Source organism: Meles meles, chromosome 10 (genome assembly GCF_922984935.1).
Source record: "Meles meles chromosome 10, mMelMel3.1 paternal haplotype, whole genome shotgun sequence".
Classification (NCBI taxonomy): Eukaryota; Metazoa; Chordata; class Mammalia; order Carnivora; family Mustelidae; genus Meles; species Meles meles.
The window spans coordinates 16,520,559-16,546,919 of record NC_060075.1 but is presented as its reverse complement, the minus strand read 5'-3'; the positions used below and the strand labels follow the sequence as shown (position 1 = coordinate 16,546,919).

The 26,361-nt window shown below is 44.0% G+C and overlaps 1 protein-coding gene across 3 annotated transcripts in view; it reads right to left on the bottom strand.

Moving 5' to 3' along the window:
• The window catches only part of PTN (pleiotrophin), a 102,014-nt gene that overhangs the window by 6,282 nt on the left and 69,371 nt on the right, over window positions 1-26,361 (bottom strand). For all 3 annotated transcript variants that reach the window (XM_046020041.1, XM_046020040.1, XM_046020038.1), the window contains exons 2-4: window positions 18,581-18,696; window positions 17,222-17,395; window positions 14,865-15,026 (exon numbers count right to left, since the gene is read on the bottom strand). In XM_046020041.1, coding sequence (XP_045875997.1) covers window positions 14,865-15,026; window positions 17,222-17,395; window positions 18,581-18,695 — 451 coding nt within the window. In that variant the 5' untranslated portion in view covers window position 18,696. The remainder of the gene's footprint in view (window positions 1-14,864; window positions 15,027-17,221; window positions 17,396-18,580; window positions 18,697-26,361) is intronic.

The window sequence follows — 26,361 nt, the reverse complement described above, 5'->3', positions numbered from 1 at the left end:
AAGCATGTCTACAGGAAATTCAGCCTGAAGGTAAGAAGGAATTTCTCCTCGCTCTGTTATTTCATTCTTCTTAAAAATATTACTTTGCTGGTTTTAAAAGTAATACGGGCTTATATAGAAAGTAAAGAAACATATATGTTAACAGAAATCACCCATATTTTCAAAATATAGACAGAACATTTTCCACCATGGGTTCTATTTGTATTTTTTTTTAAAGATTTTTATTTATTGGGGCACCTGGGTGGCTCAGTGGGTTAAAGCCTCTGACTTCGGCTCAGGTCATGATCTCAGGGTCCTGGGATCGAGCCCCGCATCGGGCTCTCTGCTCAGCGGGGAGCCTGCTTCCTCCTCTCTCTCTCTGCCTGCCTCTCTACCTACTTGAAATCTCTGTCTGTCAAATAAATAAAATCTTTAAAAAAAAAAAAAAAAAAGATTTTTATTTATTTATTTGACAGACAGAGATCACAAGTAGGCAGAGAATCAGGCAGAGAGCAAGAGAGGGATAAGCAGAGATCCCAATGCTGGGCTCAATCCCAGGACCCTGACATCATGATCTGAGCTGAAGGCAGAGGCTTAACCCACTGAGCCACCCAGGTGCCCCTCTATTTGTATTCTTTCAATGACTATATGCAACATATACTTTTAGTAGGAATATACTGACAGTTGATAAAGTATTTTATACTAAAACTTACTTCCATACCACTGCATCTACTTTGAAGCATGCCCACAGAGGATTCCTTTATGGCATCTCTTTCCATATGTTTTGTAACCTTCCCTCTTTTGTTGGTCAGTTAGCTTGTTCTCACTTTTTATTACCACAAATAGGGATGCAATGCACATTTTGTACAAATCACAATATTGTAAAGTGTTGTACAGATTACTGGAAGAGGATCTGCTGGACCAAAGGGTAGGGCCTTCGGAAAGCTCTAGATATGCACTGACAAATTTCTTTCTGGAAAGGCAGTAATCATCAACATTCCTAGCCGTGACTTCGGTCGGACCCCGTCACAGCAAACATGTTCTCAAAAGGCCAATAATCAACAGCATGCATCATCTCTTTTTCATCTATCACAGGTCCTTTTAGGAACAGGACTGCCATGCAGTTGGTACAAGTAAACACCTGCTCCCATTTTCAGGATTCAGGAAATCAGAGATGGATCTTGGAAGAAAGATAACAATGTAAAGGTTTTTAGAGAACTCCAGGGAGATGTTATGTCAAGAGTAGAAGAGTTGAGAATTCTGGAATAAGCTTATCTCATTTTCTTAGCAAACATCTCGGTTTGATTCGTTTTCAGAGGGCCTGCCTATGCCCCCAGAAAGCATGAACAGGAATTGAGGGATGAAATGGTTGAGTGGAGCCTGGATTTTAACTACCGTGAGTTCAACTCTGTTTGTTGTTGACTTCAGTGAAGTAGCTTTGGGTCACTAAACCAATGGCCGGAACTACTTATTTGAATAGAAAAAAGAGATCTGTACCTTCTTACAGGTAGAATTCATATAGGAGGAGGCTATGGACAGTCAGAAACTGACATGGTAGATTCAGAGAGCAGGAGTGCAAGGCCCGCGGGAGCCATGCCGGAGGCCATGGGAACTAGCCTTTGGAGACTTGTTCAATAAATCTTGAGAACTGGGGTGCCTGGGCAGCTCAGTCAGTTAAGCGTCTGCCTTTGGCCCAGGGTCCTGTTCGAGCCCCACATCAGAGCCTACTTCTCCCTCTCCTGCCCATTCCTGCTCTCTGTCTCTCTCAAATAAATAAAACTTTTATTTAAAGAAATCATTAGAACTGAGCAAAGGAAGAGGATCATACCACTGTCAGAGTACAGTTACAATGTAGATATGTCCAAAGGGCCGGAACGCACCACCATTCTTTTACTGTTTCATGAACCGATTTAAAGGAACTTGCTTGGGCTTCAGAATTCGCACCTGCGTACCTGAAAATACCTAATCCCTTGCGTCGCCTGGCTCTTCCTCAGACTGGTAATAAGGCTTTTAAATCCCGAGTTACACAACTCAGTGATCCGCCTAGAATCCGACCAGGTACTAGACAGCTCAGCCTCCTTCATTAAATTTCCTAACATTTCGGTTTAAAGTGGGGTAGCATATATTTAGTTGCACAACACAGAAAGAATTTTCTATTTAGAAAAATCCAACATATAATCTTTACATTTTTTTCTTAAATCATTCTCCAACCTGATAGTGCACTATCTGTGCAATTATTCTGTCATTTCTTCTTCGATTTCTTATTTTGGAATACCACTTGCTTCGTTTCCTCTTGTTGACTCCGTGCGTTTACTTCCAGGATTACGTATGGACTACATCCATCCAAACCGCTCCTCCGTGCTGCCCACACGCGGATACGTGTTCTCTCCCTCAACATCCACCTTCCTTTGCACTCGTCAGTTGTGTTGCCCAGTACCTTCCGCTCCCTCTCAGCCATCCGTCCTCCTAACCTGTCCTATCTGCTGTCAAGTAGACGGGAGGGTGCATGCTAGACAAAAAATAGTACGCATCTGTCTGGACCCAGGCTAACCATGTCTGGGCTCTACGGGGAACCTCTGTCTTGCCCCCACTTACTCTGAGAGGTGACTCAGCATTTAAGTGCATCTCCTCAAAACAAAGTTCAACTGGGAAAACGCTGGTGAGTAATACAGATTTAACTGTACTTTTCGTGGATTATTTCATTGATCACACAGAGGAAGCTTAATAAGACACTAAAACATGTCAGTTCCGTGCCAAAGCAAGTCACCCAGCAGTGGTAGAGTAACCCCCTCCCTTCACCCAAGACCCGGCTCTCTAGCCTTTCAGCTGCTTTTCCCTCCCATCTCTCCATTCTCCTTTCTTTAAAAGAAGCAGTGGAGACACCTGTTGGCTTCCCCGGCCAATCGTGAAAGGGACCCTTATTAGGACAGGCTTTCTTTATTCAGCAGTCATCAGTGCGTTGGGGTGACTCCCTGATCTGACCTATGTGTATGGGAGACTGGGAAGACGATCAGCAGCAGGCCTGCGGTAACCTCCTGTATTAGCTCCCCTGATTCATTGGTTTGGAACAGCTGAACATCTGTGTGGATTTTCCCTCTGAGTCACAGGAGGGAAGAGCAGGGAGGAAGGGGATCAGAAGGGCATCATCTCTAAGGCCTTTAATCCATGGTGTTCTCACTGTATACAAGTTACAGAAGGAAAACAACAGCTGTGTGTGTGTGGGGGGGGTGAATTTAATGTTCACGTGCTAAATTTTGTTTTTAAATACTAGCTAAACTGAGGAGAGGCAAACATAACTAATGCAAGGGAAACTGCCTATGGAAGGCATGCATTTCTGATACTTACGCTAGGGTGTGTGCGTGCACGTGCGGTGGGTGTCCCAGTCACTACACGTTGTCACAGCTGCCGGTAGTGACAGGTAGAATGAAGCTCTACCTTCATTCTCGTGTCTTCCAAAGTTAGTGTAAAGCACTCGAGTTAGGCACAGTGGTCTACGTGCACATGTGCTCACACAGACGTAGAAAACCATGGGGGCGGAAACTAACGATGGGTTTCCTATGTTCAGCAAAAGCATCTGCTCCCCCTCACTCTGTGCACCACTCTGAAGACCTCACCCTTCTTTACTTCCTCCCCCACACAGGAAAGAGATGATATTTCTGATACGACATGTAAATGTTCAAAAGCTGGTTTCTGCAAGAAGGAGGGCCCAGGGAGAAAAGCTGTCATACAATCAAATCTTATATGTCGGTAGCCTAAACCAGAAATGCAGAGTATTATTAGAAGCAATAATTATAGTTCCCATTTAGCATACCATCCCTTTCTCTTATTGTACCCGATGTTGAACATTACATGACCGGTGCTACTGGAAAGTCAAATTTTGATTTATGTTGAGGGGAAAAGTTTGAAGTCTAGAATATTTAAACGTTGAGTAGGTACAGCTCCATAAATCATTTCTTATTTCCTTCCCCAATGGGGGGTTGTTGTTGTTCCAACTGATTCTGTGTATCTCACTACAGGCTGAATTAGGTTTTCCTCAGAAACTCATATCGAGTTCCTGACCCTCATATCTCAGAATCTGAATTTCCTGGATAGGGTCTTTTTATAGGTAAGTAAGTTAAAATGAGGTCATCAGGGTGGACCCTCACCCAAAGACTGGTGTCCTTAGAAGAGGGAATTTGAACATTGTCTGTACATGCACAGAGTGAAAACTATGTGAAGACACAGGGACAAGGCGGCTATCTATGATCCAAAAAAAAAAAAAAAAAAAGGAGGTCTGAACAGATCCTCCCCTCACAGCCTTTGGAAAGACTCAACCCTGCAGCAACCTTAATCTTGGCCTTCCAGCCTGCACAACTGTGAGAAGGCGGATTTCTGCTGTTGAAGCCACCCAAGAGCTAGTGAACCCGTACCCCAGTGAATTAGATTTCACACTTTCTTCTTGGTACAAAAATTAATTACAGAAGTGTAAAATATGTCAGTTAACTGTGTCTTACATGTGTCCCCCAGAATTTTAAATATACATCATTTGGGGTATGTGACTTTGGTGGCACACAATATAGGATATGATGTCCCTTAATAGTTTCATGGGTGCCCTCCTCAGTCGCCCATTCACGCACCTGCACGTGTGTCCTCCAGATTTCCCCACCACCCCCTTCCTCTCGCTCCCCCACCCCCCCACCCAGTGCTCTGTCTCCAGCAGAAGCCGAGGTTAGACTTGAAGAGGTGCCCTCAGACTTCTCTCTCTTTAGAAAGAAGCCCTCACAGCAGCTTAATGTAGTGCTTTTCTGCGTCTGGGTGAAGATCTGAGAATACACTTTTCTATGAATGAAAATAAGATTCGAAAACCTTGCAAAAGCAAATGAATAGGTGAGCCCACTGGGAACAGCTCCAGGTCTCGTCCCCTGCGCGCCTGAGCAGTAGGACACCACAAACATTTTTACCTGCTTTCTGCTCTTTGCATCTCTGATGAGCTCTTCTACAAATACTGTTTACCCCTCTAGAAAAAGTCTTTCAGCCTTTTTTCCCCCGCCTTTTCTGCTGAACAACAGCCAGCCTGCTTTGACTTCCCTGAGGGGTCCCAGAGGCTTTGCATCAGGGTAAAGCTGGCTGGAGTCATGGAGAGCGCGCAAAGCGTCGCCCCTGGTTACCAGGACAGCAGAGCCTCAGGTCCTCGTGAAGCCCTGGAGTCGCTCTGACCCTCACCACACCAAGGCAGCAATCTGAGTCCAGCTCAGTGTCCGGCCTGGGAGGCCGATGGGTAGCAGGCTACGTTGCACCATGCTCTGTCTTACTCTACAGGCGTGTCCCCCTCTTTAAAAGACCCCAGCCTGAGAAATGCAGCACTAAAGGTTATTATTTGCTTTAGAGCACTTAGTACACACAGGCTTGAGCCAAAAATGATCTCCCACAGCTCAATCATCAATGACCCCAAACACGCATATGGTCATGATTTAGGATTATCGTAGAAATATAATCCAAAATTCCTAATCTCTTTCAGAATATCCCAAGAGACGCCATACGGAGCATTCGGTTTGGGAAGCGTGGGTTTGACAAAAAGAACTCTGGATAAAGGACTATTCTGAGTTCAAGTTCAAACCTGACCCTCTCTTGAGCTGAGTAACCTGCAAATTGCAAACTTCATGTCCTATTTGCACAAAACTCCTTGGGGCTCCTGGGAGGAGTAAGCGAGATGATACACACTCACAACTTAGTGAGATGCCAGTGGCTTCAAAAATACTCAACAGGAACCACCTGTATGTGGCTCAGAAATGACGATGCAAGCGACAACCGAAAACTCAAAGCACAAATGCTCAGTTGGGAAGAAGTCACCGGGGAGAAATGCAAAAGCAGCAGGTCCTCACCCCAGCAACCCTCCCATGTGAACATTGTATCATGCGCAGCCTTCCTTTACACGAATCATAACATAGCTGTCGCCTGTGCACAGCGAATGAGCTTCTGAGCGCCGGGTTTACCAAGGGAGATGAGGACAAAAATCCTTTCACAAGGCTGGGAGTAATACAGCTGGATGACTCGTACTCCAGGTGAGCCAAAGCTGCCCAAGCAGGGATTGTCCGTCTGGAGCCGGGGAATGAATGATGTGCGCTAGTGAGCCAGACAGGACGATGGGGAGGGGTCTTCACTGATGTACCGATGGACAGGTGGGTTCATTCATTCCAGTCAGTGCTGTTCATTGACATCCTCTTGTGGACTAGGGACTACAAAGAGGAATGAAGTTCAGGCTTGCGAGAGGCAAAGACGCACTCACTACGGAGGAGGAACGAATGAATGTCTTATCAGAGCAGCCGGTCCTGCACAAAGGCAGGACCTACTGCCTGGGAAGGGAAGCCCAGCGAGTTGTAGCACTGATCTCTAGTCCTGGAACAAAACAAAGTCTGTTGGGCCTTAGGGACTTTGAACTGGTCCTTGTTTGACTGAACAACCAGCAGGGCTAGCTCCTGCTCTGTGTTCAAGACCAAGTTCCCGACTTACTCTCAGAGAAGCTTGCCCTGATTTCTCTCTCTCCCCTCGCCGCCCTCCTCTCCCCCAACGGCCTTTTCCAAGAGCGCTTCCTTCAATATGGGGTTGTCCTTTTAGCTCTTGTTTTTGTCACTATTATCTACCCCACCCCCCTAACAATGCCCCCGACTAGAACAGAGCAGTAAGAGGGAAGGAAAGTTGCTTCGTATCCCCAGCACCTGCCAAACTGCCCGTTCCACTGCAGGCTCTTCACAGATTTTCTAAATAAATGAATAAATTGGAGACCGTGCCAGAGGACCTGCCCTTCTCCGCGGCGCATGGGAGGTCTCTCTGCTGCTCCCACCGCTCTGTGGGTCCACGCAGGGCTGTAGCTGATCCGGCACCAACTCTAGCACAGGGCCCACGTGGTAAGCGCTTGCCAATCGGACAAGCTGCATTTCACAGAACGAAATGCATGATGTCTAGAAGGAGAACAGGGGCCAGGATTCTAGACCCACGGGTGCAGAGAAGCGGGTGTGTAAGCATGCATGGCCATGCCGCCAGCCCTCTCCGGGCTGTGGCGGGGCTGGGGCAGAGCACGTGGGCAATGCCGGGAGCAAGGGTCAGGTGATACGTCAGTTGGGGGACGCCGGAGTCACCTGTCCTGCCGAGGAGTCCGGGTCTGACTCCGCTGCTGATAGAAAGCTGCGACAGAAAAGGGAATTTAGGGCTGGGTCTGAAGTTCATTCTTTCTTGTGTAAGAAACCAAGATACCTGTATTATCAGCTGTACAGCCTCACGCTAAGCGTCTGACTTCTCTGAGTCAGTGTCCTCGGATGTAAAGTTAGGAATGATGATAGCAACCGTTTCACAGCGCTTTTGTGATTCTCCAAGAACACAGTGCAGACTATGCTAAAATGTCCTCCAAACACACAAGTCTCCCAATAAATATTAATTGTAATGACTCCTGTTGTAATCGCCGTAGTTCTTTAGCCTAAAATGGTACTGAGGGAAACACCCCCACCTCAAGATTTTCATTTGGAAGGAAGGAAATAGTTTTAAGTATACTGCATGTTTGTCAAGCATTTTTACAGTCACTCCATCCTGACAATGGTGAGGTAGTCACTGTAGACTTTAGCTTACAGAAGACAAAACTGTTACACTAATAAGCTAATAAGAACTAGACCCCTCACTTCAGCTAGAGCGTCATGAATGGGAACTAAAATACAGATGTTGAAAGACAATTTCCACAGCAGAATAAAAACCAAATCAAACCTTAAGACCAAACAGAGCAAGGGCTTCCCTCTGATCAAGAAGGACAAAATTCCTGCCTGAGTCCCCAGGCTTCTCTTTCTGGTCAGATACAAGGGCAGCAACCACAAACCTGCGGGGTCTCGGGGAGAAGGGGAGCCCGTCCCAGGCTGCCCGCTGCCCCTGTCCACACCGTGGAGAGTCTCTCAGCCTAGAAAAACGCATCTGCACGCTCATTGTTAAGGGCAATGAGCTAAAGGCAGAGCTCAGAGTCTAGAAAGAAATGTTGGCAACTTTTATCTTTAAAAGAAGCAACGAAAAAAAACTCTTGAGCAGGAGAGAACTGAGAACGCTGGGAACATCACTTTACTGACCCCCTTTCTCATTTATAATCAGCTGCCCAGTGCCATGTCCTGCACACAGCTGGGTCTTGCACTGAAACAGTGGCTGTCCTTTTGATCTTTAAGGATGAACTGTCAAACCTAAGAGAGGGCTAGGCAACTGTCCAAAAAAAGAGCAAGACGGTCAAACATTGAGAAATAGCTGGGAAGAAGTAAAAGGAATTGGGGTTTTCGCGAGCAGGGGAAAATGTAGCAAGGATCTGGCGACAGCAGAGTACGAACGGGTGGACAGGACGGTGCGGGTGGGGGGCAGGGAGGGAGATTACCCTGGTTCCCTGGCCCACCTGTGCACAGAGACACATTCTTGTGTTCCCTCCTCTTCCTGTCCCAGGCAAATCTGGAGGCTGATACAAATGTTATGTATCTTGTTTAAACAGTAACAACTAATAATTTCCATTTCAATCATAACTTAAGATTCTAGAATGTTCTAGAATGATCATTAGGCCACATCTTCTGTAGTCCCTAGGAAACTCTCAGCTTGTACAAAGGCCTTCTGTGTGAGCTCCAATCCAGCCTCAGCTCAGACTCTGCCCTCCAGTGGTAACCACCAGAAGCCTGCTTCACTGCGCTGCACCTGCTCCCACGGGCGGGGGGGGGGGGGGGGGGGGATCTTGCCAGCTCCACTTAGCTTGCCTACCTTCTCATTCTGCAGTGAGCCCATCCTCCAAGAGGACCACTGAGAGACACAGTGGCTTAGAGACCTGTTCCTCGCCCTCTGAAGGGTTCTGTGCTCTGGTCATTTACGTAGCGCTGTTGGCAGAGTGGCTCTGGTTCCCACTTTCTTCACTTGTCCACAGCTCAATTATCCTCACCTTTTCTCCCCTCCAAACTGAAAAGACCGAAATGAGTCAACAAAAAAAAAACTACTGGTGGTTCCAATAACGAGAGCCCTCCCTCACTCTGCAGTGGGGGAACTGTCTGATAGGACATTACTCTTGGCAACTTCTCCGAGCAATGTCATCAATGCCTCATCTAGGCAAAAGGAGGGAGGGTTAGGTCCGATGAGGGCTTCCATACATTCCAGCACTCCCGCACACTCCCCTGCCAGTCGCTCACTAAATACCAATTCAAGACACACTCACCTGCTCCTCTGATTTACAGGGAGAGTTCTGAAAGTTAAAGACACATTTTCCCAGAGTCTCTTGCAGCGGAATTTTATAGATGACCTCATTCCCAGCAAGCAGGTACACTTTGAGTCTCAGGGGTAGAAGTCAGCAACCAGAAAAAAAGGGCCACATTTGGGGAAATTGGGTATTTTGGCAAGAAGGGAGGCAAAGGTATCTGGTTTCGAGGGGAAAGGTATGGCATTCAATTCTTAGCATATGTGCTGAACTGTGGGTAATTTTAGCAGCAGGGTTTCTGCTCCATCAGTCACTTTTGGCATGATTAGACATTTCTCTTGGATCTGTTGCTTTCTGCTGCAATTCTCCCAGATCCAACTCAAGTCTTCTGGCCCTTCTGGAGAGTCTGTGAGCTACAGAATTCCCCCCGAATAATCCCTTTCTGCTTAACTAGCTAGAGTAGACCTTGCTGCGACTAAAAACCTGGACAGATACAGGATTTTCTTAATTAATTCCTAATTAATAACTGTAATTAATACTCTCCATCTCTTTTCCTAAGAAATTATAATCTCCAGTGTCCAACACATTTGCTCGCCAATATATCCCTGGTGGATTCTGGCAGCAACGAAGCAAATTCGTTACAATCCTTCAGTCACTGACCTCTCCAGAGCAACCCTGTCCCCATCGCCAGGAAAGCTATATTCTAGTTATGCACCTTTCAGTTCTTACATCTGCGTATGAATATCAATATTCTCTCTTCTTCTGGGTATATAATATGGAAGGAGAGGATGAAAACCTCTTCCCGGATTAAGTGGGATTTCAAAAGAGGAGAATCTTTACTAAGAGTTTCCAACTTGATATCTAGTGTCGATGAAATTGTACCAAGGCTAGAGTGTGGAGCTTCTGCAATATTGACATAACCACAGGATATGAACCATTTCTACCCAATGGACTGGAGTGTCGTGAGTTTTAAGGTGATTTTTAACTAAAATAAGGGGATAGTTAGTCATTTCCCAGAGTTTCGGTGCCAACTCGGGATAGAAAGTGCCCTCTGTCCCCCACGCAAGTCTTTTAAATTTTTGGCCTTATTAGGAATCGAGTCACAGTGATATTCTCCAGCTTTTTCTCAATTTAATGCCGGGTAGTCACAGCCTAACCAACATCTTTATCTTCCACTCTAAAATTTAAAGAGCGTGTTCTCCACACCGAACGTCCCATCATTTGCCTATCAAGCCACTGCCATTTTCCAAAACGAAAGAGGACAGAAATCAAACTGAAAAGGTGTATAAAACAAACTTTTTTTTTTTTTAAGGGCAGAAAAAAGACCAGAACCTGATGATGTGTTTGATGAGAAGGTAACGATGGAGGGGAAAAGGTACTTTCTGGGCATGAGCTGAGGGACTGGGATAAAAGGGCAGAAAATGGCGCTGAAAGAGAAGAAAGGCCGGAACGGATTCTGCTCCTCAGCAACAGGATGGATTTAGATGAATCACTGACGTTCTCTGTCCTCATCTGTTCCCCCAGGGTTAAATCAGATGACAGGCAAGGTCCCCAGAAGCTCTACTATTGAACGATTCTAGACATCGAGATTTATCTAACATGGCCGAAGTTTCATGGGTGTACAATACTCAGAGGAAGCATGGTCTTTGGTGTCTGTCTGACCTCGAATCTGAATCACCACTTATAAGCTGTGAAGCATTAGACAAGTTGCTTACCCTCTCTGGCCCGTGATTTCTCAAATATAAAGTAAGATAAATACAATTTCATGCACAGAGTTGCTTTGCAGCTGAAATGACGAGTGCCTATCATATCATAGTGCCCAACTCAAAATTAGTGGGTTCCCTCCCTCTTTCCTCAGTTAAAGTAGCAGGAAGCCCTGATGAATTATTCTTTCCTGAAGAAAGGGAAAAAATAATTTGTAATTGCATAACTGTATGAAAATATTACTTAAATGACTTCTTTACCACAGCTTCCACCAGTCTATGATAAATTTCATGTGTGCAACCTTTCTTCTTTTAGCTTATTCAGCACCTACTATGGGCTACTCCTTGTTCTAAGCAAAAGGGATACAGTAGCGAACAGCACAAGTCAGGTCCCTGCCCTCCTGAAACTTATACTCTGGTAGATGTCTTCTAGAACAGTTTTAGAAATAATGTTCTAGAGTACAGGCAGTAATTTCTCTGACATAACATTTTTCTAGATGTGTCTCCTGAGGCAACGAAAACAAAAGTGAAAATGAACTACTGGGACTTCATCAAGATAAAAAGATTCTGCACAGTCAGGGAATCAATGAAACTAAAACAACTTACTGAATGATGGAAGAAATTTTTAAACGACATATCCCATGAAGGGTTAGTATCCAAATATATAAAGAACTTATACAACTGAGTGCCAAAAACCCAAATTATCCATAAAAAATGAGAAGACATGAACAGACATTTCTCCAAAGAGGATATCCAGATGGCCAACAGACACATGAAAAGATGGCCAACATCACTCACCATCAGGAAATGCAAATCAAAAATCACAATGAGGTATCACTTCACACCTGACAGAATGGTTAAAATCGAAACCACAAGAAACAAGTAGTGTTGGTAACAATGTGGGAAAAAAGGAGCCCTCACACACCGTCGGTGGGAATGCAAACTGGGACAGCCACTCAGGAAAAGAGTATGGAGTTTCCTCAAAAAGTTAAAAGCAGAACTACCCTAAGATTCAGTAATTGCACTACCAGGTAATTACCCCAAAATACAAAAACACTCATTCGAAAGGACAGGTACAGTATGTTGACTGCAGCCTGATTTACAATAGCCAAATTGTGGAAGCAGCCCAAGTGTCCATCGATTGATGAGTGGAGGAAGATGTGGTATAGATACACAACGGAATATTATTCAGCTATAAAAAAGAATGAAATCTTGCCATTTGCAAGGATGCACATGGATATAGAGTACAATGCTAAGCAAAGTAAGTCAGAGAAAGACAAATACCATAGGGTTTCACCCATATGTGCAATTTAAGAAACAAAACAAAGGGAAGAAAAAGAGGCAAACCAAGAAACAGACTCTTGACTATAGAAAACAAACTGGTTATCAGAGGGGAGAGGAGGGAGGAATGGGGGGAGGGGATTAAGAGTACACTTGTCGTGATGAGTACCGAGACATATACAGAATTGCTAAATCACGAGATTATTTTCCAGAAACTAATATAACTCTGTATGTTAACTACACTGGAATTAAAATTTAAAAAAAGAAGAGCTCACGCTCTAGAAAGTGTCTTCCATTTGGGAGTCACCTTTGCACACCGTGGTGGGCTTTACCTAGTGCTGTGAAATACAGAACTCGCTCAGGCTAATCCCATGTTTAATTCATTATATACCTTCATTTTTGATATAGCAACAAAGGACAGAATGTTTATCTACCTGAAATATTTCTAACCGCCATTTTTCAAGGTGAAATCCTGAGCCGAACTTACAACCTTCATTACATATGATCAGATGAGAAAAATGTAAAAAGGTCAATTATCCACAGGTCCAAGTCCAAAGAAGTCCTCACTTACTGTCTTCACCAAGTATCCTGAGGGGTCTCTCTGAATCATGTCCCCACTTTGTTCTATTTATTCCAAACTTTGCAATGATTTCTGTATCCACCCAGCCCCACCACCACCCACTGCCTCGTCCCTCTCTCATTCTTTCCTCTTCATTCATTAGGCTGCAGTTTCTCTCACCCACCGGAGAGAACCAGAATGGACTGTGGACATGTGTGTACATGCACGCGAGTATGCACGTGTGAGTGTGTGTGGTCTCTGTGACTTTCCTACTAACATAGTAATTCTTGATTCCGGCTGATACTGAAAGCTTTTAAGGAACATCTTAATTTTCAAAGATACTGAGGCTGAGATAGGTGGTCTGGGTTATGGCCTGGAAACTGGGATTTTTAGAGGTTCTCATAGGAAGTTCTAATGTGCAGCCCAGGTTGAGAACCACGATGGTCGAGCACGGGGATTTCTTTCATTCCTTTTCTTTTCCATGTTCAATTTATGCTGAATATTTTGATTCTCTGATTGCCTTAAAAATAAATTAATTTGAAAACTGAGTTCTTCCAGTTTTGGAAACGTGTCACTGGATAGACATGGCTGCTAATTTTCATTAGATCTGTGCAGTTGTTTCCAGACAAGGAATACTTATAAAGGGGGCACACACACTCATATACTGGCCCGAGCCCCACTTCATACCTTCCAAACACACACTGGAACAGGCACATTTCCATAACCTGGAAAGGGCAGCCTGAATCCTAGATGTGCCGTCGGCAGATCTGGCCTGCGTCTGGCCACCCTACCACTGGGGGCAACCATGCCCACTCCACCAGAGACGGAAGCGCTAGGTCTGTGACGTTAGACCTTTCTGATGATCAGTCGCAAGCCAGCCAATCCTCCTGATTTCTGGAGGGTTTTTTTTTTTTTCCCCTATTTTCATTTCCTGTGGGCTTCATGTCAGTTCTTCTGAGTTTCTCCTTATATTTAATCTGGCCAGTATAAGTTTTAGAGTGCAAATAATGAGCACAAACCAGGGAGGTATTTTAGAGTTCTCTGAGACCTGCTGTATTATTTGCAAGAGCTGCCTTACCCTGTACCACAGAGTGACTGGCTTCAACAAGAGAAATGCATTTTCTCAGAGTTCTAGAGGCTAGAAGTTTAAGACCAACTGTCAGCAGCTGATTTATTCTGAGGTGTGTCCCCTTGGCTCGTAGACGGCCATCTTCTCGCTGTCTTCACACGGTCTTCCCTCCGCATGTACCTGTGTCCTAGTCTCCTTTCTTCGCCTGCCAGTCAGATTGGACTGGGGCCCACTCATGTGACTTCACTCCACTTTAATGACCTCTTTAAAAGCTTTATCTCCGAACACAGTCACATTCTAAGGTACTGAGGGTTAGACCTTGAACATCTGAATGGGGGAGGAGGGGAAGGTACAGCGTTCAGCCCATGACACCCATGAAATAAGGGTGTAATACCTCCTTGTCTTCCCTCAGCTGGGATCCTATTTCTACGAAACCATAGCCATGATATTTGTTTTTGGTTCCCTTTCTCTGGCATGAGATCAGAATGTAACTTTCTGGGAATAAATAGAAAGATAGCTCTACATAATTTGAAAATTTCATGATGAATGTACTTGGTAAAAAGCGAACTTAAAAAAAGAGAGAGAGAGAGAGAGAGAGAGAGGCTGAAAAGTGAAGGAAATATAGGACCTATCAATTTTTGCAGTGGAGATGAGAAAAAGGTGAAACAAGGTGGCTGACTTCACGAAAACCATGTTTGTTGGATAATCTAGGAGAGACCTGATTTTAGATTTTCTGCCTCATGGTCTTCATGAATTTGTTCATACTTGTCAGGATGCAGTCCCAGTTTAGGGCTTGGAATATACAGTCACCACACAGCAACTGTCTTAATTGGCTTATTCTGCTAAGTTGTTTATTTGCGCGAGGAGGCTGTTCCAATCCCCGCCCCCACGCCCCATCTGTGCAGAGGACTCTAATCTGGACTGTCAATTGCCTGCTGAAAAGCCCTGGTGTGATGTTCAACATACTGGGCTTGTTCAATCTTTTTCTTGAGGAGATTCACCTAAGGTTTCCTTCCAGAAAATTTGAGTTTCCTTACCTGAAAATCCCATGTGAGTCCATCAACACACGCACGTGAAAACTGCGGCGCAATGACAGGAACCTACCTTGAGGTTTGGGCTTAGTCAGCTTGCCACAGGGCTTGGAGATGGTGACTGTCTTCTGGCAGTCCGCGTTGTGGAGGGCTCGCTTCAGACTTCCAGTTCTGGTCTTCAAGGCGGTATTCAGGTCGCATTCTCCCCAGGCCTGGAACTGGTATTTGCACTCCGCTAAAGGCAGGGTAGGACCAAAGAGAAATCTTTTGAGTTCTCTCGAAGTGCCATAAACGTAGACACACTTTTGTTTTTACCTTTTTGTAGTGGGATCATTGTAGAGTCCCACGCGGTTGAAAGAAGTAATTTGGAGAGACCCTATAGCCGTCACCCTGTCTCCCCTCGATTGTGATTATGTTGCATAACCAGAATTCCCGAGCACAACCAGGAAATGAACAGGGATACATCCCGCAGAAGTCATGCAAGTTCTGCCCATTTCACACGCACTCATTTGTGTGTACGCATGCACACTCAGTTCTCTCTGACGCGGTCAGGTCTGTAGATGTGAGCGAACATATCTACAATGTGTAGAACATCTACACGTTAACAGGCAGAAGAGTTCCAACACTACAGTCCCTTGGGTTAATCCTGTCATAGCCTTTGCCTAGGTACCTTCCTCCCTTCCCATCTCCTTAAGCCCTGGCAATCACTCATCTCTTCTCCATCTCTATAGTTTTTGTCATTTTAAGCTATCTACTATTTGTGCACAAATTTTGAGAGGAATGTAAGTTTTCATTTCTCTAGGATAAATGGCCAGGAGTGAAACCACTGTGTTGTATGGTAAACATATTTATTCTTATTAAAAACAACAACAACAACAATAAAACCTGCCATTCTCCTTTCTAATGTGGCTATACCATTTTACATTTCCATCAGCAAGGTATGAGGGGCCTAGTTTCTCTACCTCCTCTCTAGCATTTGGTCTTATTGGTCATTTTAGCTCTTCTGATAGGTATGTGGTATACGGTGACATCACTGGTTTTCACTCCCGTTTCCCTAGCGCGGAAGAGAGAGATGTTCAACATCTTTCAAGTGTTTGTCTGTCACCTGTATCTCATCTATGGTAAAATATTTGTCCAGGTCTTTTACTCACTGTCTAACTGGATTCTTAGTTTTGTGAGTTCCTTATATATTCTAGGCATTCATTCTTTAAGATACACTTTTTTTTAAAAAATATTTTATTTATTTATTTGACAGACAGAGAGCACAAGTAGGCAGAGAGGCAGGCAGAGAGAGAGAGGGAGGCAGGCTCCCTGCTGAGCAGAGAGCCGGATGCGGGGCTCGATCCCCGGACCCTGAGATCACGACCTGAGCTGAAGGCAGAGGCTTTAACCCACTGAGCCACCCAGGCGCCCCTAAGATACACTTTTAAAAACTTTTTGTAGGTGGGTCTTTAGGGAACCCATATACAATTTAAGACCAAATGTATCTGAATTTCACCATGTGCTATAGAACTTACCAGCATTCACAAAAAGTACCCCAGAGGCTATAGAGAATGAGAAAGATACAGTGTGTATATTCATTGTCCTTCTTTACTGTCTTATAGGTCAGAATACATTTCTGCCAAGAGTGAGAACGTTTGGGGCACTGCATACCACCAAGGCCAAGAAAGACAAAAAGTCTGGAATGTGGAAAAGACAGGTAATCTGGGTGTTCAGTAGTGGGTTTCAAAGTGGGCGGTGTTGAAGGACTCCTTCCCAAAAAGGCAGAGGAGGCCAGCAGGAAAATGACAATAATTAGCGAGAGTAAAGTCTGTGGAAACTGACCGTAAGCAGCCTGGCTAGATTTGATAAGCAAATCTATGAACCAGATGGATGGTGGGGAAAGACCAAAAGAGGAGGGTCTGAAAGCCCCAGAAAGATGTCTGGAGAAGGAAGAGGAGAATAAAGAAGAGAAGTGGGGAGGAAGAAAAAAGGAATGAGAACTAGAGAAGGAGAGAGAGGAGAGAAGATCGGTCAAGGCACACTCAGGAGGAATCAAGGGTATGTTTTATGTCCCGATCGGTAGGACAGTGGTTCTCAATCTAGGACTATTTTGACCCCAAGGATCATCTGGCAATATCTGGAGACATTTGTAGGTGTCACAGTTGATGGGGGGTGGGAGTGCTACTGGAAACCAGTGGAGAGAAGCCAGAGACGCTGCTCGATATCCTACAGTGCCCTCCCCGACAGACACATCATGGTCCCAAATGGGAGTAGCACCAAAGTTGAGAAACCTGGGGGGTAAGGCCAGGTATCTGGTTATTTGCGATCTGATAAAATCAACATATTTAAAATACATGGTAGCCAGGCTCCAAGAGGGCAGGTGGAAGAATGCAAGCGTTATCCCGGAGTGGAAGACTAAATCGACAGGACAGTAGTGGTGGGGCTTACCTCCAAACTGCTTTTTCCAGTTGCAGGGGATCTTACATCTCTGGGTCTTCATGGTTTGCTTGCACTCGGCTCCGGTCCGGGTGCCCTCCCGGGTGCCCAGGCCACAGTCCCCACTGGTGGGCACGCACACACTCCACTGCCACGCCCCACAGTCGGACTTCTTCACTTTTTTTTCTGGAAAGAAGAAAGGAACAAGAGTTCACCTCTGGGAAACTCTGATTCCTACAACAAAGTTCACTCCAGGGCACCAGAATCGCGGGGTCTGCGCTTTTGACCTCTGCCTTCACTGTCCAGTGAACCGTAGCACCCTGACCCATGTTAGCCAAGTGATCGACTGGTGAATGATCACGAGAAGGGAGAAGGTGAACGGAAGGAGACAGAACTCATATTAGTGTACCCCCAGGGGCTAGGGACTGTACGAAGGCTCTAATGACATCTCCTTTTAGAAGCAAACGCTTCTGGTAAAGATGTTCAAAACCAGTGAAACATGAAAGATAAGGCAAGACTCTTTTAGAAGTAAGGGTTGTCAGATTAACCTTTCATTGCAAGTCAATGTTCCCTTCTCTTAGAGCTGGAAGGCCATAAGCTGAATGTGGTGCCTCACAGACACAGACAGCCAGCCAGCTGCACAGCCTACCGCGAATGACGCTGGGAGTGACAGAGAGAGATGCTGTATCGCTCTGAGCTTCAGTTTCCCCCTTTGTTCATATGAGATAAAGCAAAAATGCCCTGCAGGGCTCTTTTTTGAGGAAGAGACTCAACGTAAGACACCTGCTTGCCCATCAGCATCCCGTACATGAGAGCTGCAATACGGTCACTATGTTAATAACCATCAGCTATATTTTAGGACCTATGGCAGAGTGGGGACGGGGGATGTCACTTAGGTTCCTCTAAAGAAAGAACAAGGGGAGGGAGACGGGGAGGGAAGGAAGAGAGAAGGAAAGAAGGAAGGAGGGAAGGAGGACAAAAATCAGGCAGTTGGATAAGATGGACATTAATCCATGAACAGTCTCGCCTTGTGTATGTGTATACACATACGTGTATACGTAGGGTTATGTAGTCATACGTAGGGTTATGTAGTCATACGTAGGGTTATGTAGTCATACGTAGGGTTATGTAGTCATACGTAGGGTTATGTAGTCATACGTAGGGTTATGTAGTCATATGTAGGGTTATGTAGTCATACGTAGGGTTATGTAGTCATATGTAGGGTTATGTAGTCATACGTAGGGTTATGTAGTCATACGTAGGGTTATGTAGTCATACGTAGGGTTATGTAGTCATACATAGGGTTATGTAGTCATATGTAGGGTTATGTAGTCATATGTAGGGTTATGTAGTCATAACCTTACAGCTTACCTGGCTTCTCTTTCTTCCCTGCTTCAGCAGTGTCCACAGCTGCCAGGATGAAAATGAATGCCAGGAAGGCAGCTGCAAATTTTCGACGCTGTTGCACATCCTGCTGGGACTGCATTCTAGGATAAACAGACAAACAGACGGTGGTGTCAGCCCAAGTCAGAGAGGAAGGCTGATGGAACTCCTTAAGGAAGGGCGCCATGTTCCGTTTCTGGAATAGATTTTCGGAAGATTTCTCTCAGTGTTCTTGGGCAGAATTCTTTCTTTTCTCTGCCATGGCCACTGAAGTAAGTGTTCTTCTGCAATTAGGTATTTGCTGACAAAAATACAATGGTTCTCCACTTAAGAACTTCACACATAATTACTTAAGTATGACTCAAGAATTATGGAAGCAAAAGAATTCTCATGGCATAATTCTGAGCGGACTCCTGCAGTTAATCTTGCTGGTGGGGATTCGTGGTAAGGTCCGTAACTATGGTCATCTTTGTAACTCCTGACAATTCCTAGAAACAACCCTGGTTTTGTAGTCCACATGGATAATCTGAATGGACACAGTTAATGGATTATCTGTGCCCGTATCTTTGCCTTTATCTTTCCATGCGTCATAATAACCAATATCTCTGACTTTGTTTTTCATGATCAAGATTATTTTATCATCCCTGTTCCATTATTCACTGGTCCACCAAAGAGGGAAGTGCAAGACAGAGGTTGGCCTAGCACCCTTTATGTCAAATCCATGTATAAGCTCACATAAAATCTAAAAATCTTCTCAGTTCTAGGATAATAAAGAGATTACACTCACTCATAATTTGAAGTTCTCCACATTTGATATGAGTCAAAAATCCTAGATTAACATTAGAACTCTCCTGGAACTTGAAATCACTCGTGACAACTGATTGTCAGCATGGTTACCCATGGTCATTAGCTCTGAGGATTTTTTTTTTCTAGAAGACTGATTTTACATTCCCTTGAGTGTGAACAATAAAACCTCACACACACACACACACACACACACACACACACGCACACAGAATTGAGATTATTCTGTTCTACAATTTATTGTAGAACAAAGTGTACTACAATGTGTACATTGTCCTCTGAGGATTCAGAAGGTCCCACTGAGAAAGCAGAGCTCATGAGTGAACTTTCCAGCCACACAATGGGCTGATCCTTGTAGAGCCTTGTAATGCCCTTGGAGCCGCGTGAAGAACCACGGTCATTCAGGCACACGGGTATTAGTGGAAAGCTGTTGTCACCGGCTACTTCTAGCCTCAGCATTTCCAGTTTTACACTGTTAAGTTCCCACTTTTATATTTATTTTCAAAAAACTTTCTTACTCAAGTTAAATTCACTGAATTCTGAGAAGAAAAACCCCACACTCAGACCAGAATTTCCTAAGGATACCGTTGTTTTGAGTCATGGGGTAATTTTACCATAGCGTGAGCTGACAGGAAGGAAGAAGAGGAAGTGGATGAGAGCTGGAGAGTTGGAATGGAAACGCACCCTCTCTGCTTCTGATACGAATTCGCAACAATTCAGAGCCTGAAGAAGTGGGTGAATGGTGGACTTTAGTTTGAGACGCACTAAGGCAAAAGGCACCCAAATCCCTGTGCACAGGAATTCGCCCGTGTAGAAGGAGCCACCAGCAATGGGGTTGAGTTGGAGACCATCTTTCTTCTTCTCATCTCCTTCTCCCCTTCCTCCTGCTTTGCCTACTATTCTGCCTGGGCCTATATTTTGATAGCTTCCATTAACTGGCTGGAGGAAATGAATAAAGATTATTTGAGAGAGTAAGGGGTTTTAGAAAAGGGAGGACTAGAATCATCCCCAAATTCAAGTGTTCCCAAACAATGCCCAGTATGCACGTTGACGCCTGCCGCTGTAGGAAATACTTGAGTAATTAGCACACGTGTAGCTCACGGGTTCCCTGCTTATGGTATTTGCATCACTGATTGTTTGTCCTTAGCATCAAGTAAAGGCCAAAGTTCTCTCTGTAAATAATTTAACCCTGTCCGCTCTCCAGGGGTGCGCGAGATGAATGGATGCAAGGACCTGGTTCATGGCGAATTGTTGGCACTGAGGGAAATAAAACAGGGGAAGAAGGCTTGCTAAATCGGCTGTTCTTTTGAATCATTTCCTTATTTTCACCTCTGTTTAATGCCATTTTTTGTTGCACTTGCCCTGAGAGATTTAGTTTCATGGGGTTGAACGGTGAACTGGAAAACTGCCATAGATGGTGGTCTCTGGAAACTCCTGTTGAGTTCACCTTCATCACTAATAAGTCTAAAGCTCAGAGATCAAAGGAAGTTAAAGTTTAAGAAACCAACTCAAAGGAAAAGAGTTAGTTTACGAAATCCTCATCCCTTCCCTAGAGAAAAAGCTGATGAGAAGGAATAAGAGAGCTCTCCTTCCTTTAGCATGTTAATAGGATCTAGAATTTTAAAAGGTGAACAACCTCTGGTGTAAACACAAGACAAGAATCCTGGAATCGAACTGGCCCCTTAGTGATCTGTTTGGAAGGACGAACATGGGACCCGGAGGCAGAAATGTTGGCTCAAACCTCATCCCAACCACCTAATTTGGGGGACGTACTCAGGCAAATCACAACCACTGGAACTTCTCTTTTGACATCTACAAAGTGGGAGTGATTTACAGCAACTGCTTCAGAGTCTTGCTGTGAAAATGAAGACGTAGACAGAGAGCCAACCCAGAATCTTAAGAAATGTATTATTAATTGCTGAATAAACTTAATTCACCCTTACACTCTTATTACTTAGTACAAGGAAATACTTCTCTTCAATTTTTAAAATTGAGGTATATTGACACATAGCATTATATCAGGTTCAATATTTGTATTGCAAAAGGATAATATTGCTTTTTATTGAGAAATAACAAGCATCATGCTTTGAACTATTATTATTCAAAAGCAAAACACAAAAGAATGAAACAGAAAAAGAGAGAGAGAGACGATTTGATTGTCCACTGAAGACTTGTTCAGCATCATCGGGGCACAAATTCATTCTGCCCTTGGACTTCTTAGGTTAAAATAAACTCAAGGACCTTTATCCCCAGTATTTTTTTTTTTTTGAAGTTCAGGGAAGTCGAGAGGTTCCATGTTGAGACTCAGGAACACGCCAATGCAATTTAACTTATATGAAATGGGGGAAAACAAAAATCTCCTGTTGCAACTGTATTTTATGCCCTCTGCATGCAGAAACCGTGCCAGTCCCTCTTTTTGTTTTAAATACCTATGTCCGGGCCCCAGCCCAGAGTAGCTGCTCGGTCAACTTTTTGCTAGTGTAAAATATCACCCAAACACAGCGTCAAGCACAGGAATTAGTATGCATGCTCAACTGATTTTTCCATCCTTTGTCTATGCCAGGGGACATGAAATTTACTGAAGAAGCTGGGCTGGAGACAACAGCCAGAATCTAAAGCAGACATACACGGTCAGTGTCCACAAGCGTACATACTGCGTCAGCAGTGAATGATCCGCACCATGTATTCCACATCACTAGAACTTTCTAGGCTTTTTGTGCTCTCTTTGCCCAAACTCCTGGGAAATAGTTTTTCTCCCCTTTTTATTGTAAAATAAAACACGATGTATAGAAAACCACAGAAAGCAAACACACAACTTAGTGAATTATAAGATGAATTAATTTTCCACTCATATCCAAAGGCTTTACCATGTTCCCCATTGCCATTAGAGCCCTGGAGCTCCAACACTAATAGGCAGCAATTCCTTCTTTGCACTCCTCGAGGCTTTTATTCAAGTGTGCTTCTTTAGACATGTCTAATTTTAAAAAAGGATGTCTTTTACATTTCTTTTATTATGTAGGATTATCCTCCAGCCCCCCTTTTTCCTTTCTTTTCCTGCTTTTCGCTTTTTACAAGAACCAGGCCATTTAATCAGCAGTGGGCCACATTCTGGATTTTGATGACTGCAAATTCACGATGATTTTCAACATTCCTTTGTTCAGCGGCAAATTGGCAGCTGGGTGCAGAGGCTTAATCAGACTCAGGTGTTATCCCTTTGGTGAGACGGTAAATGGCACCGCGTTGTTTCACCAGGAGCTGCACAGTCTTTTGTTTGGCTCTTATGTGATGGGAACAGCAATGGGTACTAGTCAGTGATTACTGGTGGGCTGGTACGGACTGAATACTTGTACCCCGCCCAAAACTCCTATGTTGAAGCCCTACTCCTCCTCATCTGCATGGTACTAGGAGGTGGGACCTTTGGGAGGGAATTAGGATCCAACGAGGTCATAGGGGTAGGGCCCTCCTGAATGGGCTCCGTGCCCTCATGAGAATCCTAGGAGAGTTTTCTTTCTGTCTCTGTTCTCTGCCATGTGAGGATACAATGGAAAGCTGGCAGCCTGTGACCCAGAACCCAACCATCCTGATACCCTGATCTCGGACTTCGAGCCTCCAGAGCTGTAAGAAATAATAATAAAAATAATAAAAATCTATGCTGAGTGTTGCTTTAAACCTTTCCCTTGGTTGTAGTTTTGTTGTCAATCTACCCCTCCATCTATATTTATGTGAGGATTCAGGAAGATTCCAAAAATATCCTAATGCTTCCTTTCTCCCACATGTGAGCACATTCTTTCATTAAACATTTTTGGGACATCTACCATATGCCAGCCACGGAGCTATATTCTCAGGATACAACAATGACCGGTGAGAAGTTTTTGGTTGTTCTCATGAAGCTTACACCCCAATAAAGTTTACACTGCCAAAGAGCCAATAACAGTTCACTCTATTCTGATAAGAACTACAAAATGTCATGATGTATGAGGGAAGGACCACTATTTTGCATTTCTCTTTCTTGAGGGTAAACCAAAGACAGGAATTCAGTTAAGGCCAAAGATTTAATTTCCTTTAAGTTCCCTACAAAGCAAACGAAACCACTGATGGTCAGAAATTCTGTTACGGAGCATGAACTATGACTCATGTTCTAGATGACTGCAGTCATAGACTTAAACGTCTGTGTTCTCTTATTTCTCAGAAGTGACTTTAATTTAGTTTGAGAGAGATCGGTCAGCTTGTATTAGGAAGATACTCGCTTGGTTAACAAGGATTTATTGTACTATATGCGACGACCTGTTTAAGTACTTTAAAAATACTGACATGTTAATATTAATACTTGAAACATCACAAATGGTGTATCCATTTACTCAATTATTCAAAAGCTCTGTGTATGTAGGAGTTGCAGCCTTCGTAGCCTGAGCTGGTCTAGGTAGCGGTGACAAGGATTTGAACAACACAGACCAGAGTCCTGACGCCATGGTGCTTAACACTTGGTGGGCAAAGTCAAAAGTTAACAAATGGGCAAGTAAAGAAACTCAAAAATAAGATAACTTCTGATGGTGGTAAATTTTATAAACAAAATAAAAAGATGATGTGATAAACAGTGAGTCGAAGAGGACTAATTAGGTAGGGTGGTTACAGATGGCTTTGTCCACGTGACTGAGAAAGAGCCAGAAGACTATGGTATCTCTTACTGATAATTATTTTGCATCAAGCCTCCTAATTATCACTTTCATTTCTCATTCTTGTCTTCAGAGATGGAATAGGCCTAATAGCTTTTATAATTCTTCTGAAATTCAATAATTAGCCATCTACTCCTCCTGACTGACCTTGTTCTCTCCACTTCGCTACAATCTCTGGATCCACTTCAGGTTCGACCAACAACCAACGATTTCTCACTCCTGTTGACTTACTAGTAAGCAGCCCAGTCAAAAAAGAAAACCAACCAAATGATCATTTTAAGAAATGTTTACCTTTTCAAGAAAAATAATGACCACCACTTATTTAATTTAAACATGATATCCCAGCGTATTCTTTTCTCCTGTTTTCTGACTTGGTAATATAGCAGGAAACCCATTCTGACTAAAACCATGTAGCCAACCTCACCTCTGACCCTTATTAATCTTTACAGGAATGTGTAGGTTTCTTGAAAGTGGCTTTCTATTTCCAACTCAACTCTAAAAACACAAAAACATCCAGGGATAAGAAAGGGGGGGGGGAAATCAATCAACTGAAGCAAGAATTCAATGGAAATCAATTTGGTTACCCTTCATACTATGACAGTGATGTGAAGGTATGTTTATTCAACTATTTTTTGGAGCCACATGAGTTCAAAAGGGATGTGGGTCAGTTGTATTATTCCCTCGCTGCTTTCATTTGCTATAATTAAAAGTAACTGGAGATGAGCTTTTAGAATTTTAGAACATTCTAGTTTCCTCTTAATCCTTTTTTTTTTTTAATCTGTCGGATGCAACCTGATACAGAGGAGTAAGTATGGGTTTTGTAGTAGGTCAGCCCTCAGTTAGAATCCCAGCTCTGGCTATGTAATGAAGCCCTGTTTTTAATTTCTCTGGAACTTATCTTCTTTAGCTCTCGACATGGCTGTAAAGGCTGTCCCGCCATGTTTGGAGAGGAGAGAGGATGCATGAAAAGTTAGCACCATAGTACCTGGCACATGGCAGACCCAGAGTGCCTTTGGTCAGTAGGCTTTCTTTCTTTCTTTTTTTAAAATATTTTATTTACTTATTTGACAGAGAGATAGAGAGAGAGCACAAGTAAGCAGAGCAGCGGGTAGAGGGAGAGAGAGAAGCAGGCTCTCTGCTGAGCAGGGAGCCCAGTGCAGGGCTTGACTGTAGGACCCGAAGGCAGCCACTTAACCAACTGAGCCACCCAGGAGGCTTTCTTACCTTCTATCGCAGCCCCCTAACCCCTTCATCCTTAATGGTATTAGGACAACAAATTGGCATTTTGGGTGGGATCTTCCTAGAATAGAAGGTAAAAAGCCAAATTCCCCCTGGGCAAAAATGGCAATCCAATTCTCCTCCTCACAGATGATGGTACTATCTTGTAATTTACCTTCTAGCATGAAGTGGCCTTTCTTGTTTCCTTCTGATCTATACTCTTGTAAAGCTTAGGTATAGACAAAATTTCTAGAACATGGGCCAATCTTTCTTTCTCACAGGAATTCCTTTCACCTGTGCTCTCCCTCCTGCACCCACTCCATGTGTCTCTAGCTGGAAAGAAAGACTTCTAATTCTCTCAGAAACAGTGTGTCAGTCAACTGATTCTTGGCTCCTGCTACCCTGTACAACAAGAAGTTCTTTCCACACGTCTCTACCTAGCAAACTCTTATCCCCTCCCAAGGTTTGCCACGAGAGATTTCACCTGTAATGAAGCCTCTGTCCAGGCCACGTTGTCCTCTTTATCTTGGGAGCTCACTGTGTCATGTCCAATCCATAGACTTCGTTCATTCACAAACCCTGAATGTACAAGTGGCATATTATTGACTCTATGAACCGAAGCATTGGATTAAGCCGCTGCCTTCGGCTCGGGTCATGATCTCGGGGTCCTGGGATCGAGCCCCGCGTCGGGCTCTCTGCTCAGCAGGGAGCCTGCTTCCTCCTCTCTCTCTGCCTGCCTCTCTGCCTACTTGTGATCTCTCTCTGTCAAATAAATAAATAAAATCTTAAAAAACAAAACAAAACAAAACAAAAAACTGCAAAATACCATGAGCCCACTACCCCATTATACTGAGTAACCATCACTTCGTAAAGTCCCTTTGACTTGTCTTTTTTTGTTACCATGACTAGCAATTGACTCTCTCTTAAAATTATTCCTTTCTTAAAAAAAATGAAGGATACATTCCAATTGTCATGCACAAAGCACATAGAGAATAAACAACTGTAGTCGCCGAAGAGTTGGTGGAGGTACCTCAGGTTCCTTGCTAGCTAGCTGACTCGCCCCACACACCGGCC